Raw genomic sequence first — 22,580 nt, forward strand, 5'->3', positions numbered from 1 at the left:
TCAGAAAAAAATTCTTTCCAGAGACAGTAATCAGACATTGGAATGGGCTGCCCAGAGAGGAGGTGGATTCACCATCCCTAGAGATTTTTAAACGCAGATTGGACGTGGCGCTGAGTGCCATGATCTAGTAAATGGACTAGAGTTGGACCAAGGGTTGGACTCGATGATCTTGGAGGTCTTTTCCAACCCAATCGATTCTATGATTCTATGATTCTATACTGTTAGAAAGTGCAAGACCTGGGTGTGAGCTCAGCTTCAGCACTGCTGATAGAGCCTGTGGCTTAATTATTAGTAACATTTCCTGGCATGGTTTTTGTTCATGGTGCCTAGTGCTCTCCTATACCATACCCTGGGGACTGTTCAAGGAATAACGTGCTAGGAACCAGTCCTCACATATAGTATGAACATCACAACACCAGTTTTGTCTGCCTGTGCAGTGCTGCAAGGACTTTACTTAACCTTTGCTAGCCCAGAAGCAGCTGCATACCCTTAATCAACATGCCTGGGTGTGCAACACAGACCTAGGTTTCATGATCTGAAAACTCTGCTTTGTGCTGTAGGTCAGCCCTTGTGTTATTTCAGATACTTTTGTCTGGAAGAAACCTACAGATTTTTATTTCTTAGGTTCACTACATGGGACATGGAAGAGCCCCACCATCAGTTGCTTTGGAGTATGAATGTGGCAACTCTGTCACTTACCTTTGAAGCCATGGGGGAGTCTGTGGTTTGTCTCCATTTACTGTTTGGGTAGTAGAAACTGTCAGGTCTGTTTTCCTGGTAAACTCACTGACAAGACCCTCTTTTTATTTTGCTGGGACCCAGCACATAGCAGCAGTGGGCAGGATGGTTTGTTTCTTTTAACTGGATCCACTGAAGAAGCTGTTTTTATCACTAGTTGAGTTACATAGTATGCAAAGCACTGTATCTACAAGTCAACAACTCTGAAATGAGACTGAGAAAGTTATAATGCTCTGTAAAATGTGACACAAATACCATTTAGAAGAATTTTAGGACATTGTATTTTGTTTGTATGGCTGGAAACAGAGAGTTCTGTGAAGGAGCTATGCACGTAGCTCCATGCAGGATTTTGTGTTTATACTATAAATTACTTCTGCAATTTCTATTGTGTTTCCACTGTCAGCATCTCTGCTGTGGGTTTCATATTGGGACTTAGCTCTTCTGTGACTTGAGATCATGGAATCATTTAGGTTGAAAAAGATCCTTAACCTTAAGTTTCTCTGAGCCATAAAGGTTTTTGTCCACCTGATTTCAGTCTTCTTTTGAAATGCCCTCCTCTTTCAGCATCAAGTTGTGTGTTTTGGATCTGGTGCCTTTTGCTTAGGTGTTGGAGGTGTTCCATAGGTTTCTGGTAACATTCATTCTCTTTTTATGACTGACTGACACATTGGGACCTTTGTGCAAGTGTTTCTAAGTTCTATTTCTTCTCCACGAGTTTTAGGAAGCCTTCATTTTCAGTTTGTGACTATTGAACACTGATCCATGAAGGTCATATGTTGGATATAATCGTTATCTTTCTGATAATTTTTCCAGCCCTCCCATTTCTGTGAGTCACTGAGATCTAGACAGGTTTTGTCAGCCTGATCTAATCAAGTCCTTCACAGCTTTTGTTCTGAGTGCCTAACTGTTTGTCATGAACTCTTTTTCTGTCTCTTTGGTGTTGAATATTGCTTGGGTATAGAAATGGAAAATAAAGGAGAAGCTCTGTTTATTTGTTTAGTGATTGTTTCTGGTTTCCTTATGTTTGGGAGCTGTTTTCTTATGGATGATGCTTGACTTGCGTGGGAGTTACTTGTATTGCCTGCAGGTATTTCTTAAATTATTTTCTCTCCTCACCTTATGTCATTAATAGATTTCTAAGTTGTTAGGGAATTGAGGATACTTACCTACCTGTCTGTGAGAAGTTTGATTCCCTAGGTGTTCTTGCAGTGTTTCCCAGTGGCCTCCTGGCTCTGTGGAAACAGGCAGATGAGTCATAACTCCCTTCCCTTAACAGGAATAATATGTATCACTTGCACTCAGGCATTTTAGCACATCTTTTAGTTCTTGTTTGAACTCCTGTTAATTACAAATTAATTCAAGGTCATAAATGAGGCCATTAAAATAAGGTTCACATAAATAAGTGGACTGAATTCAGGACACTGTACTTTTCCCCTACCTGAATTACATTTTTCCAATCTGGTTTTCTTTCATTTTTTTGGTCATTCTCACTCTGTGCCCTCCTGCCTTTGGGGTTTAACTCACTACACAGACCAATAACTATCTGGGGTTTAGCCCACTACACAGGCTGATAACTATCCGGAAATAATATTTCCACCATTTTGTTCATTTTCTTCCATGTTCTTGTCTCCTTTTTTCATCTGTGCATAATAATATGGTTTATATTTCTTTATGAGTTATAGGTAATAATTTTGAAACCTCTGGGACATTGTAAAAATAGTGTAGTCTTATGTTTGTGTTCATCAATCAACATAAAAACAGTATGCTACAATTTAATAGGAGAAAAAAATAAATAAAAACACTTATATACAGGTACATAGTATGTAAGATACATAATATAAATATAATGTGCCTCCCAGCCTTATAACTGTTCTGTGATTCTGTGTAATTAACATCTATTTTAAGGCTGATTAAGAGATACTGGTGATCTATAAAAGATAATAACATTTAAATACTTTAAATTTCATTATTTTGTTTGTATAAAAGTATAGTTGGGTTTGTAAACCATACTGGCCAAGAAGTAGCCTAAAATGTTAGGTATTAGATGTAGCTCATACTAGTTTTTAGACAAAGAACCACCATGACCTTATATATTCCAGTGAGTTTTTCTTTATAAAAAAGCATTGATACCTTTGCAATTGTGGAATTATGTAAGAGCACATAAAAGCCCTTATGTTAAGATTTTTAATTTGTAATGTTATTATATGAAAGAAGTCTGACCTTAATTTGTGCCACAGTTTTAATTATGGGTATACTAATGTGTTTTACTTTTTTCTTCGCAATTGGACAGGTAATAAATAGTTGGAAAATCCATATTTCATACTGTGAAGTAATTCGAGACAGATACTGTGTGCCCTGCAGAATACTTTTGGGAACGTAGTACAAATATATTTCAGTAGGTCAGGATACAATGTAAGATTTGCTTCATACTTGGCTGTTGCTGCCCATGCTGCAGCCTGGCCGGCTCCTCTCTGAGGCACTTGAGTGGCTCTGCACTGTGCTTCCTGCCTGGCTGGGCTCAGTTGGGCTGTGCTGCTGCTTGCTCGGTGTGGTGCCCAGGCCGGCTCTGGATAAGAACATTTAAATTGTCCTGTGGGAGCTGGATGAGGCCATTGCTGAGCCAGACCTTACAGGTACCTTTGGATCCTGACACATGGGGGAAAGAGGCTTTTTTTGCATGATCACTCTGATTTCTAGAAAAGCAAAAGCAACCTATGAACAGAGTCTGTGCATGTGGACACTGGACATGCGGTACTTCATTGAGGCTCTGCTCTGTCAGGTAAGAAGAACTGTAGTGTTTTCATCTAGGACATCATTCATGTCATTCATCCACAGTCCAGAAACACACACATAGCACAGAGAGTGGTGTGCTTTCAAATTTCCCATTTGAAAAAAGAAATTGAATAGCTCTTCTTCCCAGAGGGTTGCATAGTCACCGGGTAGAAGAGACTGACTGAAACTGCATTGAGACACATGGATTTCATACAGGCTAAGTGGAAGGGCCTGGGAAATAGGAAACTGGTCACTTGTTACTCATGTCAGGAGAGAGAGGTTTCTCCTCTTTGAGGAAGGCTCTTTCATTTAGTGTCTCTTTTGCTGTCCCTGTCTTGTCAGGTGGTCTAACAGATTAATTTACTTACTGAATTTACCTTTATATTTTTGCTTACAGCTTCTTTTTCCTAAAGAAATCATCATTCTTGTATAGACTGTAATGCCATTGCCCTTCCGCTCTTATAAATGTGCACCTGAATCAATCACCCAGTATTTCAGAAATATGTGAACAGAGGTTATATTAGCCTTAAATTTTTTCTTTTTAGCACAGGTAAAGATGTTGTTGTGTATTGCTGATCTGAATTAAGTATCCGAGTGCCAGAATATGAAATTAGTTCTGCAGAATACAGGAACGTCTTTTTTCTGCTTAAAGTTCTATTCAGTTACATGTTCCTTGTTATGGCATATTTTAAAAAGATCTGTTAGATATAAATTAAACAAGGCTCTTTTAAAATATGGTTGTTCCAACATGCCAGAGTACAAATCAAAGGAGGATCGAAATATGAAAAATGTTACAAAGCTATTTAAAAACAGTAGGTCAGCTTCTGTTTTTGTTTAATCTTACCAGGCTCCTATTTCAGTTTATGTTGTAACTGATGAATAGGTGGTGATAACTTCATGCTCTTAAAAATTTTAGAAATATAAACCTCATTTTTAGAATGTCTGCTTATAAAAGAGATTTATTGGGTGACTAAAGAGTGTTTAAGGTCATCCCTAGGAAATCCACACCAGGAAAACACCAAAAATATAATGAATCTTTGAAATAGATGTAAAATCTTGGCAGCTAGAAAAACAAGAGAGCAAGGAGCCTGCAGTGGTTTTGTATGTACAAGTGTTAAAGAAGAGATCCAGAAAGCGCACAGCTACAAGACATGCAAGTAGTTGAGTGATAAAATTGCTGCTTGAAATTTATTGAAAGCACCGTTGGGGGCTTCTGGAAAGAATAGGTTTTGTGGTAATAATGACCGGAGGTTTTTTTCCCCCTTCTCTGTGGTGAAGGCATTTTCGTTCAAAGTTGAATTCGTCTTGCATTCCATGAGAAACATCTCTAGGTATTTTCAAAGAGACAACACAAAATTGGGAGAAGCTGTTGAGTCCCTCAAAGGCAGAGAGACCTTGACAAATTAGAGGACTGGGCAATCACCAATGATATGAAGTTCAACAAGTGGAAGTGCTGGATTCTCTGCCTCTGGAATGGGGCAACCCCAGATGTTCATACAGCCTGGGGAATGAGATGCTGGAAAGCAGGGCAAGGGAACTGGGGATCCTGGTTGATGGCAAGTTGAGTATGAGTCAGCAGTGCCCTGACAGCCAGGAGGGCCAACCGTGTCCTGGGCGGCATCAGGCACAGCATCGCCAGCCAGTCGAGGGAGGAGATTATCCTGTTCTGCTCTGCACTGGTGTGGCCTGAGCTTGAGTATTGTGTGCAGTTTTGGGCACCGCAATATAAAACAGACATTAAGCTATTAGAGAGTTCCCAAAGGAAAGGAACAAAGATAGTGAAGGATTTGGAGGGGAAGCCATGTGAGGGAGCAGCTGAGGTCACTTGCTCTGTTCAGCCTGGAGAAGAGGAGACTGAGGAGAGACCTCATTACATTTCATACTTGCAGTTACTCCTGGATCAGATTGCCTTTCAGTTATCAAGCATTTAGATGTTATCTCACTTTTATATCTGAATGAAACTTTGTATGTGTTGCAGAAGATAATGTAACTGATATTTCCAAACAAATCTCAACACCAAATTGTACTGAATGCGAGAAGTGGCTGTATTTAATCAAGACGTGGCTTGGGGGTTGACTTGCTTGATGTAGATAAAATCTACATGTTCCTTGGTAAGTAAAATGGCAAGAAACCCTAGCAACAGACCCCTTCCCTCTAGGTAAGGAAGTTGTGTTTGCTCACATCTTGAAGAACATACAGGAAACTTTGTAGGAAATCTGTATTTGAATTACATATGAAAAAAACCCAATTGTTTTGATGGCCTAATTTCAGTCAAAATTTACCCTTGCATGTTGCAGGAATCTTGTTATGTAGTTGTAAATTGCACTAGTGTATAGTCAAATTTCAACAGTGCACATATTCTACATGCCAGTATATATACCAATGTGCCCTAACCAGCCTGATTAGATCCAGGGCATTTGCTTTAACTGTTTTCAAATCTTTTGAGCAATGTTTCAGGGGGTTCCAGTTAACCATTTTCTTCATAGTCCAACTGACCCCAGAGTTTGTACTTGTTTAAAAACAATGTTTGTTAGTGCATTTTAACTAGGAAATTTGTAATGGTAGGGTTGGTTTAACATCTGGAAATCTTTGTCAGACACTTGTAAACACAGACAACTCTGTTTATTTAAAGCCTGATGACCAGCTTGTTTATGTAATCTCTCTGTTGGCCAGATGAAGTACCAAGATGAGCCAGGAGCGAAGAGGGAAATGAGCCAAGTTCTTTGCATCCTGGTTTGACATAAATTTAATTGACAGTAAATGGTTGCATTAATTGCAATGGTCTCAGCTGCCTTTTCTGCCCTTACACAGTGTCTTGTGCAGCAGGTTCATGTGTTTATGTGTTAATTTTGGCAGTGAATTTCCCGAAGGAGATCAAGTGGAATAGGAGAAGACACATGGTCCATACAATCACTTTTGTAGACATGACCATTTTTCAGTAACACTGCTGGTGTCAGTCAGTCTGCAGTGTTTTGGAACATAATAATTAAGATTAATAGCAAAACATATACTGTTAAAAGGTAATGCAAGCTGCCCAAAATATGTGCAAGAAGTAAAATTAATTTTCAAGCTGTGTTTGGAACACTGCATTGAAACAAGTGTTTAGTTTCAACCTTGGACAAAGAACTGATATTGGTAGATGTCTTTGGCAGCAATATTGTTTCACCAGTAAGAAAGAAACTATTAGCATAATTATTATGGATTATTTCTTTATTGGTTGTTTTTCTGTTCAGGATTTCCACAGAGAGTAAAAAAAAAATCCATTTTAAAGTAAATTCAAATAAACTAATTTTCTAATTTCTCATGATAAATCATTCATTTCTAGATTAATGACTAGATATTTTAAACATGGGTTAAAACTCAAAAGTTAAAAAAATTAATGTAAAGAAGATTTGTAAATTAGTCTTTATACATGAGACTAATCACCTCTTTTTAGGTTCTTTGCAGAACAGAGACGTCCCTCCTTTTTCCTTCCTGTTCTTCATTTTCTGCCAACCTTCACTTCTCCAAAAGTGGTGGAGGCGACAAGGTCTTAAATAATGGATGTTTGCCTCATTTTGAGATTTCTTGCACAGTTTGAAAGCTTAGATTAATTTTGGATTAATAGACACATAATGCTGTTTACAGTATAGCTACATATATTGCCCTCAACTTTCAGGCAAGTAGGACACAAAATAAATTTCATAAGACAAGAACAGAGATAAATAATATATCTTCCTAGTGTTTACATCATCACCCTAAAGAATGATTGGTTTGCATTTACATTAGAGATTTCAAAAGAGGTAATAATTTACCAAATCTGCAGTAATGATTTGCTGGTCAAAGGAATTAATTTTTAATCCCTCAGATATGCATTTTTAACGTTTTGTTTGTAGTTAGTTTAAGCTACAAAAGTAAAACCCACTAGCACTTGCTGTAGAAACATGTTACAGAGGGCTTGTTAATTGGTCCGTGGTTTGGGGGAGTTTGTTTTAACAGCTGTAATTTGTAGCAAATGAGTATATTTGCCATGCACTTTGTCTCTAAGCATTTGTTTACTTTCCAGCTTTTTCTGAAGAACTGGCTTTTCTGAATAGTACTGCCAAACTTTTAGAAGTGTCCTGTTGAGTTAAATATGCAAGTCTCTGTATATATATTGGTTTACAGCTTATATTTGCAAGTACTGTATGAAAAGGTCTTAGCAAATCTGAGGTTATATGGTGCATACATTGCATCCCTTTAGTGTCTAGAGTACAAAACAAGCATCCAAGATCCACAGATTTCTTTGTACAAGGGTATGTGTGTTTCATTAGACTGTAATATCACATGCAATTTCTGCCTTTCACTGTAAACAGAGGCTTATGCTCACTGGGAAGCATAGCCATAACCTGAGGCCTTCAGTATTTTCCTGAAAAATAAGTTGTTAAATAAGAACTGAGGAAGCTTAGAGCCCAGAGTTCCAACTTTGTTGTATCTGCAGACACTCAGGCAAAATTTGGACCCAGTAATCTACGTAACTCCCTCCATCCAAGCTTAATAAGAGAATTGAACCACTTGTCCATGGCTAATGGGACAACAGGGATGTTTCTGAGACCATCGCCACTAAGACCTGTGTCTGATATTACTGATGTAGCATTTCACTTTTATATACAGTGAACATATATCTAATGTATTAGATGAAACAATTTGAACCTTTTCACATACATCAGAGTCAAATCACCTGGTCAGTCATTGCTGACTGTCTTAAAGCTAAAAATCATTAAGGCTGGAATGGATCTTGGGAAGTCTCTAGTCCAAGCCTTGCAGACAAAGCAGGATCAGTTACAGCAAATTGCTCAGGACTGTAGTTAGTTGGTTTTTCTTATCTCCTCAGATAGAAATATCTTGACCTTCTTTACCCCATCAGGTGTTTGTACAGATTGGCAAGATACCTCCAGAGCATTCTATTCTTCAGGCTGAATATTTCCAGCACTTTCAGCTTTTCCTCATGTCTCAGATGCTCCAAACCTTTAATCATGCGTATGGCCCTTGGCTGGAGGCTCTCCAGTATATCTTTCTCATACTGAGAAGCCCAGAACTGGCCTGAGCATGCTAGCTGTGGTTCACTAGAGCAGAGGGGAATCATAGAATATCATAGTTGTAAGGGACCCACAAGAATCATTGAACCCAACTCCTGTCCCTGCACAAGACACCCCAAGAATCACAATCATGTGCCTAAGAGCTCTGCTCAAAACACTTCAACTCTGTCAGGCTTTGTGCTGTGACCACTGCCCTGGGGAGCCTGTTCTAATGCCCTACCCACTCTCTGTGTGAGGAACCTCCTGATATCCACCCTAAACCTCCTCTGACTCAGCTTCTTGCTGTTTCCTTGAGTCCTGTCACTGGTCACTACAGAGAAAAGATCAGTGTCTGCCCCTCTGCTTCCCCTCATGAGGGAGCTTTAAACTGCTAGGAGGTGTCCCTTCAGTCTCCTCTTTTCCAGGCTGAACAAGGCAGGTGACCTCATTTGGTCCTCGTACAACTTCTCTAGACCCTTCCCTGTCTCTGTGCCTCTCCTTTGAATGCTGTCTCTCAACATGCTGGCCATGCATCCTGTGGGTGCCATTGGCTTTCTTTGCTGCAAGGCACAGTGATGGCTGTCATTTAGCTTGATGTCTGCTAGGATCTTTTTCTGCACAGCAGCTTTCCAACCAGTCCACAGGATGTAATTGTGCTTGAGATTATTCCTTCTCAGCCCCAGGTGCAGGGCTTTGCATTTTCCTTTATTTTTGAACTTCATGGAGTCTCTGTAAGCCCATTTTCTAACCTGTCAGTGTCCTCCTCCATGGCAACGCAGCCACCTGATGTATTGTTAACCTCTCATCTGAGTTCTGCATAGCATGCAAACTTGCTTAACTTTGTTAAATTTTGGTTTTCTGTTTGTATTAGGGAAAGTGTAGCACATATGGCAAAAGTTGAAAATGCTTCATAAAATAAAATGCACTTTCAGATCAATTTTTTTTCTGTAGTACACATTTCTTTCTCAATTCCATTTTCTATAGTAAAATAATATTCTTTGTATCCTTATTTTTAGCTTGTTTATTTACTTAAGGAGCCACTGATGTGCTGATCAGTGGAGATATTGTGATTTTTTTAATCATTTTCAGGGTGGATAAAATTTCTCTTGCATCTTGTTTTGATAACTCTTATTTTCTTGCCTGTAGCTGGTGTCCTAAATAGACAGAATTTCATACTTTGCCTTTATTTTTTTCTCGTAAAGGCAGTTATTCAGTTCATTAACTCCTTAAATATTCTTTCCAGATGTTTTACCTGTTATTTGCTGGGGAGTGTTTTGTTTATGACTAATAAAATAATTGGTTCATGTTCTTCTTACAACATCCTGAAAAATATTTGTGGACTTACTCTGTCAAATCTGAGCCACTGTTTACCCGTTGAAACATGTCTTAATTTTTCTCCTTGCTGGCTTCAGTTTTTGTTCCATCGAGGACAGCATTGGTGCCAGCAAATGGGGGCAGTTTTGCTCTGCTGCTCTGGGGCAAGTGGATGAAGAGTGATCAAAGTGTACAGATGTTTCTGTACTAGTTGGTGGTAGTGAAGGTGTGCTGGTAGCAGGGCATGTGCTGTTGTGTGTGCTGGGTACAGAGTACATGTATCCAGTTTGCAGGTGTAACTAACCAGGGGCAGACATTTAAGGCTTCTGAGCTACTGTTCAGAACAGTAACATGGTGACAGTAATCCTGGTATCATCTATTCGTGACACCAAAGCAGTGCAAACCTCAGTTGTACAGTGGCATAGGACTGCGCTTGAATGTAGACTTAGTTTTCTGTGGAGTGATAAAGTATTCTGACAGGATAAATACAAGAAAAATATTAATTAGTTTTTCCTTTTTTTTTCTTTTAGGACTCCTCCAGGATGGTTTCAAGCAGGTATAAAAGGTATGAGATCTTTGTACACAACAAATTTCTTTGCATATATAGTTCTGCAGAAATAAAGCTGATTAGATGGATGTTTGTAGTAGAGGCCATCACACTGCTACTGTAGATATATAGCCTGATTTCAGGGTAAGGACCTGAAAGATGCATCAAACTTATCCTAACCCCTGTTATGTTACGATTTTCAAATAAATTCAGCTATTATTTTGCTGTGTCCTACTAATGCAGAATACTTCCCCAAGCAAATGTCTAACTTGACACATTGACTAGGAGCCAGTATTTTCATACTTAATTTATGAAAATTAAATTAAGTATTCTGAAGTTTAATAAAGGAAAGTAATTTTGTTGCTCTACACAGTAACACTGAAGGAAATTTCTATAGTTTTGTCATACTACTGTCTCACTTTTAGCAGATGTTGCCCACATATAGCATGTCCTGTTTATTGTTTGTTTGTCTTTGAGTCAAGTGTTACCCTGGTCATTACTCCAGTTCTTTAGTCAGAAAAATATTTCAGAAGCTCTTGATGCATCTGACCAGTGTGGGAAATTTTTGCCCATGTGGAATTAATACAATACTGACACTGCTACCAGAACTATTAGGAAAATGTTATGGTAACATGGGGTCTAAAATACAGCAACTGAAGTAAGACATTTGTGTAAACATTTTTTTTATTTGACATGTGAATGCGTTCCCTTTTAGGTATCCTTCACCTGGGTAAAATGTGTAGGTAGTTCACCTATGTGTGTATATATATGCATATATATATATATACACACACACACACAATCTCATGACTCTAGAAGAAAGTGCCAAGAGCACCTTCTAAGTCTTCACTGGTGTATCTTTCACCCTCAAACTTGTTCACCTGTAGGGTTTTAGAATGGTTTGGGTTGGAAAGAACCCTGAAGAACATGTAGTCCAGCCCCCCTGCCATGGGCAAGGCTGCTTTCCATTACATTAGATTGCTCACAGCCCCATCCAACCTGGCCTTGGATGTTTAGAGGGAGGGAGTATCCACAGCTTCTCTGGGCAACCTGTTCTGGAGTCTCACCTTTCTCATTGTAAAAAATAACCACCTATCCTGTTATGCTTTAGCTTTCCTAGCATAGTGCTACTGTCTTTTTTATATTTATGTTACTGGGTTCTCGTAAATCTAGTTGAGTGATGCTTTCTGTTGCTGTAGGGTTGTTTTTTTAAAAATCACTCTGTCATTGCAGAATGGGTGAACTTATTGTCAGAACTTTAATAACTATATAATTTCATGATTCATTTCTTTTTAATCAAGCATGTTTTAGTTCAGTCTTCATTTCCTCTTTGGTCCCTGTGAAGAATTTTATTGTTGTTTGTATCTGCTGAATACCTGGTGGTGTGTGTCATACTTTCATGGTTTCATAAACCTTATCTCTGTACTCATTTCCCCACTTGCAGAATCTTGGTTGTGCATGGAGTGCTAATAAATAGAGGTTTGCACAACTATAGTTACAGCTTATTTGAAAGTAAGCTAATTCTTCTGATTAGCATTGCAAAAATAGGAAATGCCAATGCTAGAAAATGCTAAATATAACTTGGTTGTGCAGTCTTCCCTCAGTCAGCTTTAGTTGTATGTGGGATGTAAGGTCTTTGTCAACTTTCCCCATCAGGATTGGCATCACATTCAGGAGGAATCGGACTTGCTGTGAGCTGCTGTTCAATATTTTATGTATGTTGCCAGGTCTTACTCATTGCACAGTCTTGAAACTTCATGTTGAAAGCAAAGGATTATTTTCCACTGTCAGCAAAGTGCCCAGTGTTTACAAATACTCAATAGATTTTACTCTGATTGTACCTCCTTGAGGCGTGCACTGCTCACAGTGATTAAATTTATTAGTATCTATTAATTTTCCTCTATATTTGAAAATGTCTCCCTCCCTTGAAGTAATTTTTCACTTAAAGGCACTTAAAAGTGTGGATCCCAGTGGCTTCACTTTCTGATATGAATGCTAGAGGAGTCAGGATCGGAGTTGTTCTGGGCTTGTTTGCCCCTTCCAACATCTGCAGTAAGTGAAGGTCTTATAGAAAGCAGCCTACTCTCCAGTCATTCTTACTCAAATCACTCAGACCTCAGTGAAGCCTCAAATATAGTAAAGTCCTTTTGAAACAGAAAATGCCATTCTGATTACTCTTAGAGCTGGAATGTTAGTGCCTAAAGGCTGAACTGAGATCAGAAGCTGCTGCAAGGCTCACATATGTTCAGCAGTTAACAGTTAACAGTTTTGAGTGCACTTCCTTAGATTTTCAAGGCAAACTGAGAGCATAGAGACAACCACTTTTGGATCCCATTTGAAACTGTTCCTTGCATCACTCTGACAACAGGTTGTCAGTGCTTTGTGGGAGAGAGTTTGTTGGTAGATTTTATAGACATATAATAGCAAAAATAAGTACGTTTTCTGAAAATTTTGTGCTCCCTTATAGAATCTCTTTCCCATTGAAAGAATGAATTATTTTTCAGAAATTTTCAGGTTGGTTTTTTCCATCTTTGCTACTCTTGCTTCTTCATTTTTGCCTTCTCCCTCTTCCCCAGTTGTTCCTCATCAGACATGACATTTCTTCATCTCAGCATTTTTCTTCATTTTGCTGGTTTCTGTTTCCTAGCCCAGTTAGACACCCTTTCCTTTCTCTCCCCCTTTTCTCTTACATCCTTATATTTAATCACTGAGGTCCTAGTCTTCTCTTTGTTATTTTTCTGATTATTTGGGTGTGTTTTTCCTGTTTTGTCTCTGTCCTCTGTCTTCTTCTGACCTCCAGTCCTGGCTTACTGATACCATTCCTGCCTTCCACTACCTTTCTCTTCCCTTTCCATAAAGCTGTTTCCATTTTTCACAGTTGGAACTTTATGATCTTAGAGATTCTTTTTCAATCTCAACTATTCTATATGTCTGTGTTCTACATTGAGATACCCAGCCTCCTGTACCTAAAAAGAGAAGAGACTTAAGAGCAGAGAAGGATCTGTAATGTGTGTTCTCATGGAATCACTGTTTTCTCAATATGTTCCAGGACTTAGGGAATTGCACAGATTTTACATTGCCTATTTAATCAGGCACACTGGCTACTTTGCCCTATATGGATGCAGCAATCCATGGTTGAACATTTATATGACACTGCTGGGAAACCCATTCCACTGAGTGTCCATTGACTGGAAGACATGTTTACAAATGAACTCTGCTGGCTGCTGTGTGTTATTCTTCTTCTGTTCTGCTTGACTTGGACAAACTGAGCTTATCTCCTTATGCAGTAAAGTAAATAAAAGTTTGTGATGAGGATCTCAGTCTATAATTGTAGTCTGTCTTTTGAGTTTACTTCAGGAATTTTCACACCCCCTAAAAGATTGTGAAGGAGTTCCTTTGTAGTTGTATGATTAACCATGTAAAATATTTTCAAAAGAAAGGGATGATTTTGTTGTGATCTGGAGTGGTACTGTTAGATCTCTTAAAAGGATTACCAGAATCTGTAAGGTCGTGCTGACACAAAGGCCACTGGAGTATTTGGGAGCTGTGATCACCCATGTATCCTAACTGAGCTTCATGTATTTAAAATCTGGAGATATACTTCAGCTGCAATAGCCCATACCGACTTCCTGTTCTTCCCTTTTTCTCTAAGCTTTGCTTGGTGAAATATGTCTCATTTTGGGCATTCCAAACTACTGTTATAGAAACTGGGTCTGCCAGTTTTTGAGAGAAGTTATTTTAAAGCACCAAGCACATTGCTACTAGTGAGAATGGTTTTCTTATTTAGGTCTGATGCTATCAGCATAGTTGATGTTATCACTGATTTTTGAAACATGAGAAGGACAAAGTGTATTCTGTTTATTGAAATATTTGAGTGTAATCTACATGTAAACATGAATTATGTTTCTGTTGCATTCTGAACTAAAAGGCTTGTTTGCAAGTAGCAGTAAATCAAGATATTTATGTGGAGCTAGGAATATTTTTATAAGCACAGAGAGTTTGTTTTAGCAGCTTTCTTTTAAGACTGTCTACCAGCTTTTGAACCAATTTAGTTTCTTTTTAAAAAGTTGTAAAGAAAAACCTTGCAGATCAGAATTTAAAATAACTCAGAAGATTTTTGCATGGTTCATGGATCAGACAGATCAGCTGGATCAGGTTACAGAAAGAGATTAAAATTTTTTAGTGTTCAGGGATATGTTTGTTTATTAGTGAAAATTAATATATTATGGTTTTATGGCTTCCTGTAAAAATGTCAGAGAGGATTTTTGCGCCCCTGTTCTAGGATAGTACAGTACATTAACATGGAATCCTAGAGGCAAAGACCATTTAGCACTAATTTCAAAAGACTACATCGTACTTTAGTTTAGCATTCATGCAAGAGGTGAAAAATAAATGGGGAAGTAGAGATCATAAGGGAAGAATAGTGCTTCAGAGCATTCATCAAAGGGCTCTGAGGGAAATGTTTGAACACTGCTGAAATTACCTCCTTCAGTGGTTTTAGGTAACTAAAAAACTTAAACTATAACAATTTACATTCCATCACACTAACCTTGGTCTCACTAATTCAAAAAAAACCACAGCTGCAAAATACTGTTTCATAAAACCATGCCCAGACTTGCCTGCTTGCCTGTGTTTGGGAGTTTGGCAGCAAGGGCTGGCTGTGGAAGCGTTCTCATCTAGCTTGTTACATTAGGACCACTATGCAGATATGAACACTGTATTTTAGACAGGGGTCACTCAAGATGGTTTTCTTGACTTTTCTAGCCTCTCTTGAGCTGATGCTGACATTGTGAGAAGGCAGAAACATTTAAGGTTTTATTTCTGCTGAAGGTTTTGGTGGTCTCAGTTGTGCTGGCTGAACTTCCTCACTGCCCCTTGTGCCAGTGCTCATGCAGCTGGACAAGGTACCACTTTGGGGAGCCACTGTGGCTGAAAGGTGATGGCTTCCTTTTGCTTCGCTGCTGGATTGCTGCCTCAGCTCCTTGAGAAGCTTTCCACTCACCTGAAGGCCAGAGGCAGGAAAAAGAGAGGAGGCTAGGAACATGCAGCTGTAGAGAAGACAAGACTTCTTTCCTTAGCTAAACTTAGAAAGCATCAAAGGGTGGACTCAGGGGTCTCGGAGGTCTTTTCAAACCTAGTTGATTCTGTGATTCTGTGACATTTGGCTTAAGCAATAATAGAAGCCCATGTTGGCCTATTTATAAATAATTGTCCTTGGCTCCTCCTTCCAAAGAAACTGTTAGCAACTGACTGGATTAAAGTGACATTAATTAGGAGTTTGCAAATGAGATACAGTGACAAGATTCTGGCAATAAAAATAAACCTGTAGTAGTTGAACATGTCATACTTGAAATAGAATTTTGGCAGGGTGATTTTAATTGGATGGAACAGCAAGTTAGGCAGTGCTTCAGGAAGATATTGAGACAATCAAAGAGGCATTGGAAGGAGCAAGATTTATTCCACCTTTCTGTAATTATGCTTTAAAACCTACCTCACTCTGAATAACTTTTTATTGTAAAGGAAATAACCAGGAACTTTATTCCAAAAGAAAATTCCTGTTTCTCTGTAAGAGTAGGCAAACCACGATGTGAGTTGATTTTGATATATGCTTTTTATTTAAATATGGCCAGAAGACACCCTTTAAAAATATATATCTAATCTAAAGGTATACTTCCATAAATACTGTTATTCTAGTGAGCAGTGCCCTGGCAGCCAGGAGGGCCAACCGTGTCCTGAGGGGCATCAGGCAAAGCATCTCCAGTTGGTCGAGGAAGGAGATTGTCCTGCTCTGCTCTGCACTGGGGCGACCTCACCTTGGATATTGTGTGTGCGTTTGGGCACTGCAATGTAGGAAAGGTATTAAGTCATTAGAGAGTGTCCAGAGAAGGGCAACAAAGATGGTGAAGGGCCTTGAGGAGAAGCTGTAGGAGGAGCAGCTGAAGGCACTCGGAGTGTTCAGCCTGGAGGAGACTGAGGGGAGGCCTCATTGTGGTCTTCAGCATCCCCATGAAGGAAAAAAGAGGGGGTAGATGCTGATCTTTTCTCTGTGGTGACCAGTGATAGGATCCAAGGGAATGGCCCGAAGTTGTGTCAGGGAAGGTTTAGGTTGGATATTAGAAAATTGGTTTTCCACTCAGAGGGTGGTTGGGCACTGGAACAGGCTCCCCCAGGGAAGTGGTCACAGCACCAAGCCTGCCAGAGTTTGAAGGCACATGGTGTGATTCTTGGGGTGTCCTGCATAGAGCCAGTACTTGGATTCAATGATTCTAGTGGGTCCCTTCCAACTCAGCACAGTCTATGACTTTATGATTCTTTCTAATTTAGTGCTCATAAAGTGACATATTATTCTGAAGACTAAAATTCCATTCTTTGTGAAAGATATTCCTATTGTTTCCTGGATGGTACTTTTTTGCCTTTGCTGTATACTAGACATTGATTGTAACAGCCCAAATAATGAACATTTTACCTGTCACATTCCTTGTGTGATGCCTCCCTAAATGTGTTATTAAATGCCATTTCCTAGAAGTCTTCCTGATATGTCATTTGTACTTGCTGACAGTGAAAAATAATGTGTTCAATAGGGTCTGCTGCCCAGTGGGATAGGTGAGGAAATGTTTGGCTGTGAGTTTCAGGGTAAATACTGGAAAATAAGGCATTTTCTGTGTTAATGAAACCCTTCATGTCTAGACATTTTTTCTTCTAATCTTCATGTAGGAGCTTCTGCCAATATCACTTGCTGGAGCTGTGTTGAGATACTCCAGTATATTGGCAATAGTGTTAATTTTTGAGTCATGGAAAACTGAGTCCTTTTTTTGTGTGTTCTATCCTTGAGACATTAACAGCATGCAACTACACATCTTTTAGAAAGCTTTAGAATTTATAGAGTTAAGCTAAAATATTTCTCTCATGTTGTGTTGCAACATGCGTATCCGGTGCTAGAAATGTTTTTTGAAAAATCTCCTGGATGAAGAATAAACAGTGCTAAATATGGTAATAACATTAAGCTACAAAATTCCTTACAATTGTGTCAGTGTGCCTTGGAAACTTCACACATACTAGAGCAAAAGAATATTTATATCCATGAAAAGCCACCCCTTTGCCAGATTCTCCTGCTTTTGTTTTGCGCTGTATCCATCTAACTCTCCACATGGTCAGCAGAGGTTTTCTAGAGTTATAAAATGCAAAACTGTTAAATGAACACATTAATCACATACTCTTCTCTGTATTAAAGGAAATGTTATAGGGATGCTTATAGTACCTTTCATTCTTTTCCTGAACGCTCTAGAAAGCCATTGTATACATAATTCAGCTGTGTTATTTTGCAGAATCACAGGCTGACATTGGAAGGGGTGTCTGGGGGGAATCTTGTCCATGTCCAGTCCTCTGCTCAAGCAGAGGGACACCTAGACCTGGTTTTTGAGGACCATCTCCAGGAGGCATTTGAATTCCCTAGTGGAGGAAGCAGGGATTGGTTTTGTGTTTTGTTATGTTTTGTTTTGTTTTGGTGGTTGTTTTTTTTTTTTTTTGATTTGTTGGTTGGATTTGTTGTGGTTTGAGGGTTTTTTTTATCTTTGACAGTTTGGCTGTTTATTTTCAAAGTCTAAGAAGTGTAGTTTTGGTGATTTGGAGAGGAAATGATTACTCTCTGCCTGCTCTTCATATTTTACTGTGTTCTACATTGAAAGTAAGTAATGCTACTATTGGGAAGAAAATAGCTATGGAAAGAACACTTTTAGTTTTGAGAGTAAAATGCTTGACTTCTTATACATATTTTTAAATTAGCCCTGGTTTTGTACATAGTGTTTTTGTACATAGTGTACATAGTGGAGAACAAGCCAAGTCCATAGTTCCTGAAAAGTCAGTCAATATTCTGTTTTGGACATCTACTTGTTTTTCATCCTTTATGGAATTTGGCTTAAAAGTAGTGGTACTTTACTTTTTGAAATGAAGTTACTTAGCTTGGTTTTTAATGTGCATGGTTCATGACATTTTAAAAATAAGGTAAGTTGATTCCCACATGATGAGAGCTGTATTATCCAAGTATTCAAATCCCTGAGGCAGTGAATATAGTGAATTCTCAGCCAGTTTATTAGACTCATCTGTTGAGTGCTTTGGAAATCAGTTTTGTTACTGCTGTCATTTCCATTTTGTTAAATGTATAAATAGGTGTCTGCTTTGCTCTTTGCCTTTCGTAGCACAGCTAATGCACCAGAAGATGATGCTCCAAATAGATATTCCCGAACAGAGAGAACAACTTACAGCAGATACAGCAGGGATGCAAATTCTTCTGGCAGTTCTCTACCAAGTAACACTTTGGAAAAGAAGATTGAGGAACTCGAAAGGGTAAGTGCCAACTAACCTCTCCATGGCATATGTCTGAAATAAAGCACTTTTGAAACTCCATGGGGAAATTTACACATAAAATACATAGATTTGATGCTAAATGCTTAAAGTATAGACAGTTATGTCTATAAAAGTGTATAAAGAGTCTGACTGAGAAGAATGTGAACTTTCAAATCATGGATGTTTAGTTTCTTTGGTATATAAGTGAGAAATAGTTGAGGTAAAGATAACACACTTAGGGAGCAATCAGTGCTCTGCATATTTCTATATTTCATAGCTTGGGGGAAGAAGGGGCTCACTGGCTGTTCAGAGAATTAGCAGGCCTTTTTCTGATCTGCTTATTGTTCTGGATTTTTTTAATGTACCAAAATATTAGAAACTTTAATTGCTATCCAGTTGTTTGCTAAAGTTTTAAACATTTAAAATGCATATTTAAAACAGCTTTTGTTATTTCAGATTGACTTAATACAGTTTTGGGAAAATGTAATAATGTAAAGCTGAGGTTTTTACCTAAACCAGTATTTTGCTAAATAATGTCATCTGTGTAATTTATTACTGGCTTCTCTGTCTTCCTCTGAAGTAGAATTTTTAGGGAACTTGCCAAATATTCTTGAATCATATGAATCAAAATTACCAAGTAAACATGATTTGAATAGGTCTTTTTTGGAGATGGTAAAAATAAAGCATGTTTTATAGAAATCACTATTTTTTTTTTTAAAGACTTGAGGAACCTTGATTTGAGTGAGGTACACCATAATCCTTGCATCTAAATCAGCTTTCTGAAATCCTTTAATTGCCACTAACACAAAAATGAGTGGAAGAGTTGAGAGCTTTCAGTATCTTGGATCCTGACTTACTGAATTCCTAATGGACGTTTTCATTTTTGCTCACATTCAGGCCCACAGATCTAACAGTGAGTCTTCGTTCTTTGCTAATGGTAGTATAAAAATAAAAAGGAAAAAAAACCCAACAACAGAACAAACCAAAAGCCAAGTAACAGCAAAGATTAATCCTCCCAATATAAGAAATTTGAAAGCTGATATTTTGCATTTACTTCTGTTTTAGGCCCCTATCCAATTTTGGATTCATGCTTAAGTTAAAATATTAATTAAAACCTTATCATTTGAGTCAGATGTCAAGCAGATTTGTTGTGGGTAAAATGTTACCCTTGACATTTCTTCAGCTGCTTAAAATGTCAAAGGACTTTGAAGGTGTGGGTTTGACTTGTTGTAGAAAAGAAACTTTAGGTAAGTGTGTGGGTTCTTCTTCCTTTGTTTTAAATGGTATTAAACTTTAAATTGTCTCTTGGAAAAAAAACCCTTACATTTCTAACTTCATTGGGTGTTCTGGTTTTAGGAACTTGCAAAGGAAAGACAGGAAAATGCAAGATTAATGAAGATGACACAGGACAAAGAGGAGCTAATTGGAAAGCTGAAGGAAGAAATTGATTTATTAAACAGAGTAAGCAAATACTTTCTCATATGACTCTTTATGAAGAGGGGATAAAAGTCTTTGCATTCTCTGTTCTGTTCTCCAGGCACCCACATCCACTGGGCAAGGTCACAAGAGAATTAAGTGTGAGAGGTCTTTTGTATTGTATAGCTTTTAAGAGCCATGGCAACAAGTTTTTTTCCCAAGTGACTTGTGTTTGTCATGATTAACTTCCGTAAGTTCTTTGTTGCTGGAGAACCTCATTTTGTTGGTGCTCTAAGTGTACATAGAGCAAGGTTATAAAAGCAAAAGCACTTCACCGTCTCTTCTTTCCAAATTCAGAATACCAGGAAATAATTAGATTGAGGTTTTGACAATTTTCTCAATAAATTATTACTCAAGACTTTTTCAAAGTAATTAAAAATTTAATTTAATTTTAATCAACTTTTAATTGCTAATAATAATTTAGATGATCTTATGAAGACTGGAGAGCAGGCTCTTTATATTCTGACACATACACTCTCTGTGGTTAGTGCCAAGTAAAGGCAGAACAAGACAAGAGCACAGGACACCTGAGGTAGCATCACTCAGGCAAGATGTGAAGGCTGTTAGAAGAGTGAGATGTGCTTGGAAATGGGACAGGATGAAAAGGTTAAAAGTTGAAAGGAAAAAGCTGCCCTTTAAGATTTCAGGCCAAATGGGAATTCTTTCATAGAATGGATTAGTGACCCCATCTCACACTGCCTGAGGGGTGGAGCCTGGGTGTACAGAGATTTGCATCTTCTAGTCCAGTGCAGTTCTGGTTTGGGTCAATCCAGCAGTGAAGGGAGGCAATAACTCTGCATGAATAGTGTCAGAATTTCGTTTTGCAACTCTTCATCTGTAGTAAAGAAGGACAGCATTCACAAGTTTGCAAAGTAATCTAAGAATGAAAGGAGATTATTCTGACATATTTATTTTGGGGTTTTGTGATTAAGTTGCAAGTTAATCTGTAGAATAAATGAGATATTGCCTGTTTTGGTGAGATCTTTACTTTAACTGTGGCACTGGTCTTCGTTCATTCTTTCATTCTGCAAAGAGTCTGTCACATCTGTGCTGATGATCTTATTACAGTCAAGGCAGGTGTTCATTCCTTCTACATATTGGATGGCAAAGCTATTTAATACTGTTACTGACATCTGACTTCCTGCCTCAAAGGTCAGAAAGAAAAATCAAAATAACCTAAATTACTGAAATCTTGTGGTTTAGGACTGTGACTGAGAGGTTTACTGTTCCAGAAACAATGTTATTTTTTTGTTATATTTGAGGTATGATGTTCTAGATTAAATCCATGAAGTGTCTAACTAGAAACTGTCTCTGAACATTTGTAGTAAAGTCAGGCAGTGTCTATGCCTTGCCTCTGTTAACTATGGCAATTTCTGTTTGTTACATGGAAATAAGGATTAAACAGAATATACTCCTTTCAAAAACCAATTCGTTGTACAGTGACTAAAATTGTACCTTTCCATGTGATCTACAAAGCCAGCTTATTGATGCTTCCTAGTTAGATACTTTTAAAAGCAGAAGAGGATGGATTTTTTCTTTCTCTTTGAGATCAGCATTCTTCATCGCTTTAACATTGTCTGTTTGCTTGATTGACTGGAAGTTATTTATGTCCATGTCTTGGGCTTTTCTTAATTATGAAAAAGCTGCCTTTTGAATTTGACTAGCATAATTTGTCTTAGAAAAGTTTGAACCCGTGGCTCACGTGATACTTTCATTAAAACAGATACAGTTTTACTTTCTTGTTTATTGACTCTGGGATTTATGATTCCTTCTGTATTGGCTATCCATGTGGATTTGGAAAGAGAAAAGCTGCAGAAATACTGCATCATTCTAATGATAGGAGGTTATGGAACTCCATAGGGCAGTTACATTTGCTTCAGGTTTATTATCATAACTGAGGAAGTGAGAGCCAGCACTTGGACATCCATACATTCGTGGAGTGTTACTCTGTAGACCTAGCACGAGGATTGGATGCTTTGCATGGAAGGACAGTTGTGATCTTCAGCCTTCTTTCTGGATAGAAGGATGTCCTGAGGACTAAACTTTATTTAGGGAGCTTATGCAGAGATCTTTTTAAACAAAAATTCCTGTTAGGCAACCTAAATAGGAATCTCTAAATTTGAACATCTACACATTCATGGTGTTTCTCCAGCTTTTCTGTTCATCAAAACACGTAGTTATTTGCATGATGAGTTGAATGGGTATGAAAAGAATTCATGCCAAAGACTCTAAATAACTTCTTAAAAAGCCATTTTGCTGCATAGCTTCCTGACTGCTCAGACCATGTTTAAAAAAATGCTCTTTCTAGAAGTTTCAGTCAGTTCATAACCATGGATGTATCCTTGATTGGCTAA

The 22,580-nt window shown here is 38.2% G+C and overlaps 1 protein-coding gene across 3 annotated transcripts in view; it reads left to right on the forward strand.

Moving 5' to 3' along the window:
* PAWR (pro-apoptotic WT1 regulator) overlaps window positions 1-22,580 on the forward strand; it is a 78,289-nt gene that overhangs the window by 51,526 nt on the left and 4,183 nt on the right. For all 3 annotated transcript variants that reach the window (XM_071552168.1, XM_071552169.1, XM_071552170.1), the window contains exons 4-6: window positions 10,391-10,425; window positions 18,603-18,750; window positions 20,107-20,211. In XM_071552168.1, coding sequence (XP_071408269.1) covers window positions 10,391-10,425; window positions 18,603-18,750; window positions 20,107-20,211 — 288 coding nt within the window. The remainder of the gene's footprint in view (window positions 1-10,390; window positions 10,426-18,602; window positions 18,751-20,106; window positions 20,212-22,580) is intronic.

The sequence above is a fragment of the Pithys albifrons genome, chromosome 3, assembly GCF_047495875.1.
Source record: "Pithys albifrons albifrons isolate INPA30051 chromosome 3, PitAlb_v1, whole genome shotgun sequence".
In the NCBI taxonomy this organism is placed as follows: domain Eukaryota; kingdom Metazoa; phylum Chordata; class Aves; order Passeriformes; family Thamnophilidae; genus Pithys; species Pithys albifrons.